General features: G+C 44.1%; 1 protein-coding gene across 2 annotated transcripts in view; it reads right to left on the bottom strand.

Annotated features, from left to right (window-relative positions):
• Positions 1–14,031, bottom strand: part of sf3a3 (splicing factor 3a, subunit 3) — a 34,886-nt gene that overhangs the window by 11,808 nt on the left and 9,047 nt on the right. For both annotated transcript variants that reach the window (XM_079531268.1, XM_079531269.1), the window contains 3 exons: positions 5,596–5,663; positions 2,798–2,905; positions 1,572–1,641 (listed from right to left, as the gene is read on the bottom strand). In XM_079531268.1, the coding sequence (XP_079387394.1) occupies positions 1,572–1,641; positions 2,798–2,905; positions 5,596–5,663 (246 nt within the window). The remainder of the gene's footprint in view (positions 1–1,571; positions 1,642–2,797; positions 2,906–5,595; positions 5,664–14,031) is intronic.

The following is a 14,031-nucleotide window of genomic DNA, read 5'->3' as shown; positions in this document are numbered from 1 at the left end:
TTGTTTAACTCTGTGCGGTAGCAGCCGTAGAGTTAATAGTAGTTCAGTGGTGTGGAATACATTGTTTAACTCTGTGCGGTAGCAGCCGTAGAGTTAATAGTAGTTCAGTGGTGTGGAATACATTGTTTAACTCTGTGCAGTAGCAGCCGTTAGAGTTAATAGTAGTTCAGTGGTGTGGAATACATTGTTTAACTCTGTGTGGTAGCAGCTGGTCCAATACATTGTTTAACTCTGTGCGGTAGCAGCTGGTCCAATACATTGCTTGACTCTGTGTGGTAGCAGCAGGTCCAATACATTGTTTAACTCTGTGCAGTAGCAGCTGGTCCAATACATTGTTTAACTCTGTGCTGTAGCAGCTGGTCCAATACATTGTTTAACTCTGTGCTGTAGCAGCTGGTCCAATACATTGTTTAACTCTGTGTGGTAGCAGCAGGTCCAATACATTGTTTAACTCTGTGCAGTAGCAGCAGGTCCAATACATTGTTTAACTCTGTGCTGTAGCAGCTGGTCCAATACATTGCTTGACTCTGTGTGGTAGCAGCAGGTCCAATACATTGTTTAACTCTGTGTGGTAGCAGCTGGTCCAATACATTGTTTAACTCTGTGCAGTAGCAGCAGGTCCAATACATTGTTTAACTGTCCAAACGAGCGATAATCATGGAGGCGTTGGTGGTGAAAGTTAAAGGAGGCTCGGACGCGACTGCCTTCGTCGGCGTGTCGGGTTACATTCAGCAGCGTGTGGTGCATTCAGCAGCGTGTGGTGCATTCAGCAGCGTGTGGTGCATTCAGCAGCGTGTGGTGCATTCAGCAGCGCGTGGTGCATTCAGCAGCGTGTGGTGCATTCAGCAGCGTGTGGTGCATTCAGCAGCGTGTGGTGCATTCAGCAGCGTGTGGTGCATTCAGCAGCGTGTGGTGCATTCAGCAGCGTGTGGTGCATTCAGCAGCGTGTGGTGCATTCAGCAGCGTGTGGTGCATTCGGCAGCGTGTGGTGCATTCAGCAGCGTGTGGTGCATTCAGCAGCGCGTGGTGCATTCAGCAGCGTGTGGTGCATTCAGCAGCGTGTGGTGCATTCAGCAGCGCGTGGTGCATTCAGCAGCATGTGGTGCATTCAGCAGCGTGTGGTGCATTCAGCAGCGTGTGGTGCATTCAGCAGCGTGTGGTGCATTCGGCAGCGTGTGGTGCATTCAGCAGCGTGTGGTGCATTCAGTGGTGCATTCAGCAGCGTGTGGTGCATTCAGCAGCGCGTGGTGCATTCTGAGAAGCTGATCCATGTAAACATTAATTGAGTGCGAATGGAAGCTTGGTAGTTTGGAGAATGGAGAGATCTCTTGACTAGTAGCAAACTGCGTTTTGATGACTTCATGTCATTCACACCGTGGCCATGGCTACATACACCCCCCACCCCCCTTATTTTTATATATATATTATGTGCGTGGGTGCGTGCGTGCGTGGGTGGGTGGGTGGTTGCGTGCGTGTTGTGCGTGTGTGTTGTGCGTGCGTGTGTGTGTGTGTGTGTGTGTGTGTGTGTGTGTGTGTGTGTGTGTGTGTGTGTGTGTGTGTGCGTAACTCACCCCCAGTATCTCCACATACTCATACACCTGAGCTTCCAGGAAAGCCACTTCCTTGTTGCGCTCCGTGTCCCTAAAGAATGATGTCATGACAGGAAACAGTTAACAGTGTCCCTAAAGAATGATGTCATGACAGGAAACAGTTAACACACCAAACGCCCGGGGTTATTTAACCCATTAAATCAGAGCGCCCAATCGATTTAGAGCAGCGGAGCACGTTTACCGACGGACCGGCTGTAGCAGTTAGATGTAGCCAAAACAATCTAGAGGCGATCGACAACAGGAGGTATGATTAATTCTACCGCGACTAGCGACGGGACCGCGGTGGGCCGTCTGACACAGGATCTTTGCTTAGAATTGGACCGAATGATTTAGATCAAGAGTTAGTCGCGCTTTAAGATTTTCGGTCTCATCGGCTAAAATGGGGAGGAACATTTTCGATGACGTCCCACCGGGAAATAACATCGAATGTTACGCAACAGACGCTCCCAGCCTGTGGAGCGACGCTCCCAGCCTGTGGAGCGACGCTCCCAGCCTGTGGAGCGACGCTCCCAGCCTGTGGAGCGGCGCTCCCAGCCTGTGGAGCGACGCTCCCAGCCTGTGGAGCGACGCTCCCAGCCTGTGGAGCGGCGCTCCCAGCCTGTGGAGCGACGCTCCCAGCCTGTGGAGCGACGCTCCCAGCCTGTGGAGCGACGCTCCCAGCCTGTGGAGCGACGCTCCCAGCCTGTGGAGCGGTGCTCCCAGCCTGTGGAGCGATGCTCCCAGCCTGTGGAGCGGTGCTCCCAGCCTGTGGAGCGGCGCTCCCAGCCTGTGGAGCGACGCTCCCAGCCTGTGGAGCGACGCTCCCAGCCTGTGGAGCGGTGCTCCCAGCCTGTGGAGCGATGCTCTCAGCCTGCGGAGCGATGCGATCGGTTTTGATATCAATAATCTCCATCCTGAGCGTCTGGGTGTTACTAACTGATTGAACGGAGAACTCCGTCCTTTCCACTCAGGGTGTTAACTGTGTCCCTAAAGAATGATGTCATGACAGGAAACGATTTAGGGTTCGTGTAATTACAGATAAATTAAGTACATACTTCTTAGGGCCTTTAGATTTAGGGTTCTTGTAATTAAAGATAAGTACATACTTCGTAGGGCCTTTAGATTTAGGGTTCTTGTAATTAAAGATAAGTACATACTTCGTAGGGCCTTTAGATTTAGGGTTCTTGTAATTAAAGATAAGTACATACTTCTTAGGGCCTTTAGATTTAGGGTTCTTGGCGAACAGAGAAGGATCCAGAGATTCTAGAGATTTTCCTTTAGTGCTGAACAGCCTCTGAGCTCTCTCCTCTAGAGTTCTGAAACACAAGGTAGTACACATTAGTACAGGTGTAATACACACTATAGTACACATTAGTACGTGTATAATACACAATATAGTACACATTAGTACATGTATAATACACAATATAGTACACATTAGTACAGGTGTAATACACAACATAGTACACATTAGTACATGTATAATACACAATTTAGTACAGGTGTAATACACACTATAGTACACATTAGTACATGTATAATACACAATATAGTACACATTAGTACATGTACAAACACAAAATATAAGTTAAGTTAAGTAATAGTTACCCTCCACATTTCAGACCCAGGGCCCTCAGTGTTAAGTTAAGTTAAGTAATAGTTACCCTCCACATTTCAGACCCAGGGCCATCAGTGTTAAGTTAAGTTAAGTAATAGATACCCTCCACATTTCAGACCCAGGGCCATCAGTGTTAAGTTAAGTTAAGTAATAGTTACCCTCCACATTTCAGACCCAGGGCCATCAGTGTTAAGATAAGTTAAGTAATAGTTACCCTCCACATTTCAGACCCAGGGCCATCAGTGTTAAGATAAGTTAAGTAATAGTTACCCTCCACATTTCAGACCCAGGGCCATCAGTGTTAAGATAAGTTAAGTAATAGTTACCCTCCACATTTCAGACCCAGAGCCATCAGTGTTAAGATAAGTTAAGTAATAGTTACCCTCCACATTTCAGACCCAGGGCCATCAGTGTTAAGTTAAGTTAAGTAATAGTTACCCTCCACATTTCAGACCCAGGGCCATCAGTGTTAAGTTAAGTTAAGTAATAGTTACCCTCCACATTTCAGACCCAGGGCCATCAGTGTTAAGATAAGTTAAGTAATAGTTACCCTCCACATTTCAGACCCAGGGCCATCAGTGTTAAGATAAGTTAAGTAATAGTTACCCTCCACATTTCAGACCCAGGGCCATCAGTGTTAAGATAAGTTAAGTAATAGTTACCCTCCACATTTCAGACCCAGGGCCATCAGTGTTAAGTTAAGTTAAGTAATAGTTACCCTCCACATTTCAGACCCAGGGCCATCAGTGTTAAGATAAGTTAAGTAATAGTTACCCTCCACATTTCAGACCCAGGGCCATCAGTGTTAAGATAAGTTAAGTAATAGTTACCCTCCACATTTCAGACCCAGGGCCATCAGTGTTAAGTTAAGTTAAGTAATAGTTACCCTCCACATTTCAGACCCAGGGCCATCAGTGTTAAGATAAGTTAAGTAATAGTTACCCTCCACATTTCAGACCCAGGGCCATCAGTGTTAAGATAAGTTAAGTAATAGTTACCCTCCACATTTCAGACCCAGGGCCATCAGTGTTAAGATAAGTTAAGTAATAGTTACCCTCCACATTTCAGACCCAGGGCCATCAGTGTTAAGATAAGTTAAGTAATAGTTACCCTCCACATTTCAGACCCAGGGCCATCAGTGTTAAGATAAGTTAAGTAATAGTTACCCTCCACATTTCAGACCCAGGGCCATCAGTGTTAAGATAAGTTAAGTAATAGTTACCCTCCACATTTCAGACCCAGGGCCATCAGTGTTAAGTTAAGTTAAGTAATAGTTACCCTCCACATTTCAGACCCAGGGCCATCAGTGTTAAGTTAAGTTAAGTAATAGTTACCCTCCACAGTTCAGACCCAGGGCCATCAGTGTTAAGATAAGTTAAGTAATAGTTACCCTCCACATTTCAGACCCAGGGCCATCAGTGTTAAGTTAAGTTAAGTAATAGTTACCCTCCACATTTCAGACCCAGGGCCATCAGTGTTAAGATAAGTTAAGTAATAGTTACCCTCCACATTTCAGACCCAGGGCCATCAGTGTTAAGTTAAGTTAAGTAATAGTTACCCTCCACATTTCAGACCCAGGGCCATCAGTGTTAAGATAAGTTAAGTAATAGTTACCCTCCACATTTCAGACCCAGGGCCATCAGTGTTAAGTTAAGTAATAGTTACCCTCCACATTTCAGACCCAGGGCCATCAGTGTTAAGTTAAGTTAAGTAATAGTTACCCTCCACATTTCAGACCCAGGGCCATCAGTGTTAAGTTAAGTAATAGTTACCCTCCACATTTCAGACCCAGGGCCATCAGTGTTAAGTTAAGTTAAGTAATAGTTACCCTCCACATTTCAGACCCAGGGCCATCAGTGTTAAGATAAGTTAAGTAATAGTTACCCTCCACATTTCAGACCCAGGGCCATCAGTGTTAAGATAAGTTAAGTAATAGTTACCCTCCACATTTCAGACCCAGGGCCATCAGTGTTAAGATAAGTTAAGTAATAGTTACCCTCCACATTTCAGACCCAGGGCCATCAGTGTTAAGTTAAGTTAAGTAATAGTTACCCTCCACATTTCAGACCCAGGGCCATCAGTGTTAAGTTAAGTTAAGTAATAGTTACCCTCCACATTTCAGACCCAGGGCCATCAGTGTTAAGATAAGTTAAGTAATAGTTACCCTCCACATTTCAGACCCAGGGCCATCAGTGTTAAGATAAGTTAAGTAATAGTTACCCTCCACATTTCAGACCCAGGGCCATCAGTGTTAAGATAAGTTAAGTAATAGTTACCCTCCACATTTCAGACCCAGGGCCATCAGTGTTAAGATAAGTTAAGTAATAGTTACCCTCCACATTTCAGACCCAGGGCCATCAGTGTTAAGTTAAGTTAAGTAATAGTTACCCTCCACATTTCAGACCCAGGGCCATCAGGGCAGACTTCAGTCTGTCCAGACCTAAAGACGCCAGTTCCTTTAAGAGAGAAAACATAGGAGGTATTAAACTCTAGCGCCACCTAGAGGCCACTTCCTTTAAGAGAGAAAACATAGGAGGAATTAAACTCTAGCGCCACCTACAGGCCACTTCCTTTAAGAGAGAAAACATAGGAAGTATTAAACTCTAGCGCCACCTAGAGGCCAGGTCCTTTAAGAGAGAAAACAGGAGGAATTAAACTCTAGCGCCACCTAGAGGCCACTTCCATTAAGAGAGAAAACATAGGAGGAATTAAACTCTAGCGCCACCTAGAGGCCACTTCCTTTAAGAGAACAAAGAGAAAACATAGGAGGTATAATTAGACTCAAAAGATTTCACAGACCTGCCCCCACCCTCTGAAATGCTCTCCCCAAACACATCCGAGATGCCCCCTCACTTCCCACCTTCAAATCTGCACTGAAAACCCACCTGTTCACCATCGCATTTACAAGCTGATGTGTTTTTAAAACTTGTTATATGCACTGTTTTATTGGTTTTATTCTTATAATTGTTTTTTTTCTAATAAAGTTGTCTTTTTCTTGTTCCCCCCCTGGCCCCAACACAGCGTCTTTGAGTGTCATGAAAAGCGCTATATAATTCCCAGATATTATTATTATTATTATTATAGAGCACTGAAAGTCTGAAACCTTTTATTTTGAAACCCAAACGAGAAACGTGATGTCTCCCTTTGCCCTGAACTACTGACAATAACTGATCTACAAGCTCACAACGTGATGTCTCCCTTTGACCTGAACTACTGACAATAACTGATCTACAAGCTCACAACGTGATGTCTCCCTTTGACCTGAACTACTGACAATAACTGATCTACAAGCTCACAACGTGATGTCTCCCTTTGACCTGAACTACTGACAATAACAGATCTACAAGCTCACAACGTGATGTCTCCCTTTGAACTGAACTACTGACAATAACAGATCTACAAGCTCACAACGTGATGTCTCCCTTTGACCTGAACTACTGACAATAACAGATCTACAAGCTCACAACGTGATGTCTCCCTTTGACCTGAACTACTGACAATAACAGATCTACAAGCTCACAACGTGATGTCTCCCTTTGACCTGAACTACTGACAATAACAGATCTACAAGCTCACAACGTGATGTCTCCCTTTGACCTGAACTACTGACAATAACAGATCTACAAGCTCACAACGTGATGTCTCCCTTTGACCTGAACTACTGACAATAACAGATCTACAAGCTCACAACGTGATGTCTCCCTTTGACCTGAACTACTGACAATAACAGATCTACAAGCTCACAACGTGATGTCTCCCTTTGAACTGAACTACTGACAATAACAGATCTACAAGCTCACAACGTGATGTCTCCCTTTGACCTGAACTACTGACAATAACTGATCTACAAGCTCACAACGTGATGTCTCCCTTTGACCTGAACTACTGACAATAACTGATCTACAAGCTCACAACGTGATGTCTCCCTTTGACCTGAACTACTGACAATAACTGATCTACAAGCTCACAACGTGATGTCTCCCTTTGACCTGAACTACTGACAATAACTGATCTACAAGCTCACAACGTGATGTCTCCCTTTGACCTGAACTACTGACAATAACTGATCTACAAGCTCACAACGTGATGTCTCCCTTTGACCTGAACTACTGACAATAACAGATCTACAAGCTCACAACGTGATGTCTCCCTTTGACCTGAACTACTGACAATAACAGATCTACAAGCTCACAACGTGATGTCTCCCTTTGACCTGAACTACTGACAATAACAGATCTACAAGCTCACAACGTGATGTCTCCCTTTGACCTGAACTACTGACAATAACAGATCTACAAGCTCACAACGTGATGTCTCCCTTTGACCTGAACTACTGACAATAACAGATCTACAAGCTCACAACGTGATGTCTCCCTTTGACCTGAACTACTGACAATAACAGATCTACAAGCTCACAACGTGATGTCTCCCTTTGACCTGAACTACTGACAATAACAAATCTACAAGCTCACAACGTGATGTCTCCCTTAACACTCCCAACGCGGATCGCGTATCAATACGTTATCAATTAATCAAACGTCGGGTGCGGATCACGTATCAATACGTTTCAATCACTTTTTTATAGCATACTTTCATTCATCTTTTTACCCACCCGGACAATGAAGAACCATCGCCCTATCATTGCTGCTTAGTCCCGCTCACGTGATCAGAAAAAAAAACCAAAAAAAAAAAAACCCCTCCCCTCCTGAAAACAGGAGGGCGGACCGCTTTACGTGTATAAACCAGTGTAGAATGGCTGCGCCCATGCCGATGTAGCCCGTGTGTGAAAAGAATCACATTTCACCTAACCTCGCCTCACCAGGCTTTCCTCCACCTATTGGCTTTTATACTCGATTCCCCCCTCCCCTCCTGTTTCTCCTGCAGGAGGAGAGCCTTGCGATGGGGGCTCATGTCTCGGAAAAAAACATACGGAACGCTGTTACGCTGCCTAACACATGATCTGCAGATTCTGCACCAGATCGGCAACACACATGGACAGATGCATGTTTACTTCTTCATACTGTAGCGACCAAACGATCCTACAATACTACGAACTAACAAACTAACTACAGTATCGAGGGGCCGCCATGACAACAGACAGTCTACCGTTGGTGGATCACGTATCGCCATGCAGAGCCGTCATAATCGGAGATCGCTCAGACGTGTGATTGTAACGCTTTTTTATTCATTATAATTGTAGTGATAAGACCGCAATGAACGCGTCGGGGACGTAATCGACCCGGGTGTAATGTATAACGAACTTTTCCGCGACCTAAACCGTGGTGTTGTCATCTGTGGAAGTCATTTTTTCCTTCTCGTCGACATCACAGCCGGGTGACGCTTTTTTTCCCCCTCCATCGCCCCCAAGCTGCATGCCCATAGCCTGGCTTGGCCAGCCTCATAGCGGGGATTCACTGAAGATTCTTCCCCGGAGGAAACATCAGTGAACCCTCGCTATGAGTCTGGCCGTGCCAGGCTAGCATGCCCAGGCATGTTCCCCTACACTAGCTTGAAAAACAAAATCAGCTGATGACAACGCGTCTCGCCGTTATACTATAGTTCTGAACCGAACGGTGGAATGGGACTTTTTATAGCCGTACGGATCAAGACTTTTGCTGCCCAATGTGCCCATGACCCCCCCCCAATGTTACTGCGATCAAAACAATGAAAGCAGTGAGATAGATTAGGCGAGGCGGCAATCATCATCAAAAAGAAAGCATAGTTATGAAGGTTTATAGTCAGACATTGACAGGCAGATATAACAATAAACACAATAAATATGCTATACATCCTATACATCGAATGAAAGCCCTGAATGTGTACTTTTACGAGGAAAATAGTAAACATTGATCCCATGTACAGTTTGTCATAAATTGGATACTGGGTGGATGCACATTGCGCCCACCAGATATAACTGCAGAGAAGACATGGACCCGAACTCAATATTCACAAAATAAGGCCTATAGCGACATATAAATACTATATACCGTATGAAACAGAAGACTCTCTGCTTTCATAAGGAAAAAAATTGTACTGTAATAATAAAAAAATCACACCCCTGTGAAGTGAGCAGTGCAACTCTACTTCTCTACTTATTCACTACAGCTCGCTATATACGGACTGAGGCAGAAAGTCATGTAAACCTTTTATTTACAGTTTGGTCTGTAAACTTCTACTGTAATAATAAAAATCACACCCCTGTGAAGTGAGCGTTGCAACTGTTCTGTACTTATTCACTACAGCTCGCTATATACGGACTGAGACAGAAAGTCATGTAAACCTTTTATTTACAGTTTGGTCTGTAAACTTCTACTGTAATAATAAAAATCACACCCCTGTGAAGTGAGCGGTGCAACTGTTCTCTACAGTTGCACCGCGCAACTATAAAGAACAGTTGCACCGCTCACTTCACAGGGGTGTGATTTTTATTATTACAGTAGAAGTTTACAGACCAAACTGTAAATAAAAGGTTTACATGACTTTCTGTCTCAGTCCGTATATAGCGAGCTGTAGTGAATAAGTACAGAACAGTTGCAACGCTCACTTCACAGGGGTGTGATTTTTATTATTACAGTAGAAGTTTACAGACCAAACTGTAAATAAAAGGTTTACATGACTTTCTGCCTCAGTCCGTATATAGCGAGCTGTAGTGAATAAGTAGAGAAGTAGAGTTGCACTGCTCACTTCACAGGGGTGTGATTTTTTTATTATTACAGTACAATTTTTTTCCTTATGAAAGCAGAGAGTCTTCTGTTTCATACGGTATATAGTATTTATATGTCGCTATAGGCCTTATTTTGTGAATATTGAGGAGTTCACGTCCATGTCTTCTCTGAAGTTATCTGGTGGGCACAAGCTGCATTCAATAACCAATTACTGTCTAACTGTAGATGGGATCAATGTTTACTGTTTTCCTCGTAAAAGTACACATTCAGGGCTTTCATTCGGTGTATAGGATGTATAGGATATTTATTGGGTTCAATTTTATATCTGCCTGTCAATGTCTCTGACTTTAAACCATCCATAACTCTGCTCGCTGTTCAAGATAACCACTTCCAGGCAAATGCAGGTGTTGCAAAAAGGTCAATATCTCCAGAATGGAACATGGTAAAATCAAAACGTATTTTTTTAATTGAAGTGGACAAGTTCAGCTTTCTTTTGATGTAGGCGTGTGATTCTCGCTATAAGAGAACATTTTACTGTGGGCCCCCGAACAAGGCCTTTGTGCAATGTTAAATGGCAGCAACATCCAAATAGGCCTGTTGAGATCTTCCAGCAATCAAAGTGTTAACAAGATCGTGCACTTGGTGACAAGTTTTAGATTTTTGGTATGGTGGTAGGTATGGTTATAAGGTTTTCAAAAACCATCGCAAACAAGTTGGGAGCGCCCCCTAGTGGTCCGTTTGCAATGAATCTAATATTAAATGGGCCAGTATATGGTTAAAAACCATAATAATGGATAAAAGAAAAAAATCAATGGATTCTATTAGTATTGGGTGTGCTAAATAACATACTAAAAATGTAGGAAAAAATAACTTCTGGAAAGGCATCATTTTCAAGATTGCGTCCACAATAGCTGCAAAATGCCTATAAAGCTTCGATTTAATGTAAAAAAATAAAATAATAATTGATAAAAATAGATTTTCCAATGGATTCTATTAGTATTGCGTATGCTAAATAACATATAAACATTTTGGGTGAAAATAACTTCTGGAAAGGCATCATTTTCAAGATGGCGTCCACGGTGGCCTCAGTAAGCTTAAAATGCCTATAAACTGGGATTTAATACATAAAAAATCATAACAATTATGCGATGGTTTTTGAAAACAATAGGCATTTTAAGCTTACTGAGGCCACCGTGGACGCCATCTTGAAAATGATGCCTTTCCAGAAGTTATTTTCACCCACATTTTTAATGTTATTTAGCATACGCAATACTAATAGAATCCATTGGAAAATATATTTTATCAATTATTTTGGGGTTTTTTTTACATATTAAATCCCAGCTTTATAGGCATTTTGCAGCTATTGTGGGTGGGGGTCTTAGATTCATACTGTTGTTTTAATGAGTCCGAGTTAGGAGGGTCTTAGATTCATACTGTTGTTTTAATGAGTCTGAGTTAGGAGGTTAGGAGGGTCTTAGATTCATACTGTTGTTTTAATGAGTCCGAGTTAGGAGGGTCTTAGATTCATACTGTTGTTTTAATGAGTCCGAGTTAGGAGGGTCTTAGATTCATACTGTTGTTTTAATGAGTCCGAGTTAGGAGGTTAGGAGGGTCTTAGATTCATACTGTTGTTTTAATGAGTCCGAGTTAGGAGGGTCTTAGATTCATACTGTTGTTTTAATGAGTCTGAGTTAGGAGGTTAGGAGGGTCTTAGATTCATACTGTTGTTTTAATGAGTCTGAGTTAGGAGGTTAGGAGGGTCTTAGATTCATACTGTTGTTTTAATGAGTCCGAGTTAGGAGGTTAGGAGGGTCTTAGATTCATACTGTTGTTTTAATGAGTCCGAGTTAGGAGGTTAGGAGGGTCTTAGATTCATACTGTTGTTTTAATGAGTCCGAGTTAGGAGGGTCTTAGATTCATACTGTTGTTTTAATGAGTCTGAGTTAGGAGGTTAGGAGGGTCTTAGATTCATACTGTTGTTTTAATGAGTCCGAGTTAGGAGGGTCTTAGATTCATACTGTTGTTTTAATGAGTCCGAGTTAGGAGGGTCTTAGATTCATACTGTTGTTTTAATGAGTCCGAGTTAGGAGGTTAGGAGGGTCTTAGATTCATACTGTTGTTTTAATGAGTCCGAGTTAGGAGGGTCTTAGATTCATACTGTTGTTTTAATGAGTCTGAGTTAGGAGGTTAGGAGGGTCTTAGATTCATACTGTTGTTTTAATGAGTCTGAGTTAGGAGGTTAGGAGGGTCTTAGATTCATACTGTTGTTTTAATGAGTCCGAGTTAGGAGGTTAGGAGGGTCTTAGATTCATACTGTTGTTTTAATGAGTCCGAGTTAGGAGGGTCTTAGATTCATACTGTTGTTTTAATGAGTCCGAGTTAGGAGGTTAGGAGGGTCTTAGATTCATACTGTTGTTTTAATGAGTCCGAGTTAGGAGGGTCTTAGATTCATACTGTTGTTTTAATGAGTCCGAGTTAGGAGGTTAGGAGGGTCTTAGATTCATACTGTTGTTTTAATGAGTCCGAGTTAGGAGGTTAGGAGGGTCTTAGATTCATACTGTTGTTTTAATGAGTCTGAGTTAGGAGGTTAGGAGGGTCTTAGATTCATACTGTTTTACAGCCAGAACGAAGTCGGTTCTGGAAAGATGCTATAGAGCCCAATTTAGTCAATTCATACTCGCTTGTATAGAGGTCCTTGACAGAGAGGCTCTGCTGTCTCACCTCTCAGTGAGAGACAGACAGCTCTACTGCTGTCTCACCTCCCAGTGAGACAGACAGCTCTACTGCTGTCTCACCTCCCAGTGAGACAGACAGCTCTACTGCTGTCTCACCTCTCAGTGAGACAGACAGACAGCTCTACTGCCGTCTCACCTCCCAGTGAGACAGACAGCTATACTGCCGTCTCACCTCCCAGTGAGAGACAGACAGCTCTACTGCTGTCTCACCTCCCAGTGAGAGACAGACAGCTATACTGCCGTCTCACCTCCCAGTGAGAGACAGACAGCTATACTGCTGTCTCACCTCCCAGTGAGAGACAGACAGCTATACTGCTGTCTCACCTCCCAGTGAGAGACAGACAGCTATACTGCTGTCTCACCTCCCAGTGAGAGACAGACAGCTATACTGCTGTCTCACCTCCCAGTGAGAGACAGACAGCTATACTGCTGTCTCACCTCCCAGTGAGAGACAGACAGCTATACTGCTGTCTCACCTCCCAGTGAGAGACAGACAGCTATACTGCTGTCTCACCTCCCAGTGAGAGACAGACAGCTATACTGCTGTAAGGGGTCCCCTTACCTCCCAGGATGAGGAGGTTTAACCCTTACCTCCCAGGATGAGGAGGTTTAACCCCTTACCTCCCAGGATGAGGAGGTTTAACCCTTACCTCCCAGGATGAGGAGGTTTAACCCCTTACCTCCCAGGATGAGGTGGTTAACCCCTTACCTCCCAGGATGAGGAGGTTAACCCCTTACCTCCCAGGATGAGGAGGTTAACCCCTTACCTCCCAGGATGAGGAGGTTAACCCCTTACCTCCCAGGATGAGGAGGTTTAACCCTTACCTCCCAGGATGAGGAGGTTTAACCCTTACCTCCCAGGATGAGGAGGTTTAACCCCTTACCTCCCAGGATGAGGTGGTTAACCCCTTACCTCCCAGGATGAGGAGGTTAACCCCTTACCTCCCAGGATGAGGAGGTTAACCCCTTACCTCCCAGGATGAGGAGGTTAACCCCTTACCTCCCAGGATGAGGAGGTTAACCCCTTACCTCCCAGGATGAGGAGGTTAACCCCTTACCTCCCAGGATGAGGAGGTTAACCCCTAACCACCCAGGATGAGGAGGTTAACCCTTACCTCCCAGGATGAGGAGGTTTAACCCCTTACCTCCCAGGATAAGGAGGTTTAACCCTTACCTCCCAGGAGGAGGTTTAACCCTTACCTCGCAGGATGAGGAGGTTTAACCCTTACCTCCCAGGATGAGGAGGTTAACCCCTTACCTCCCAGGATGAGGAGGTTTAACCCTTACCTCCCAGGATGAGGAGGTTAACCCCTTACCTCCCAGGATGAGGAGGTTTAACCCTTACCTCCCAGGAGGAGGAGGTTTAACCCCTTACCTCCCAGGATGAGGAGGTTTAACCCCTTACCTCCCAGGATGAGGAGGTT

The sequence above is a fragment of the Electrona antarctica genome, assembly GCF_951216825.1.
Source record: "Electrona antarctica genome assembly, contig: scaffold_81, whole genome shotgun sequence".
NCBI classification, from domain to species: Eukaryota; Metazoa; Chordata; class Actinopteri; order Myctophiformes; family Myctophidae; genus Electrona; species Electrona antarctica.
This window is presented reverse-complemented; position numbering and strand designations above follow the sequence as displayed.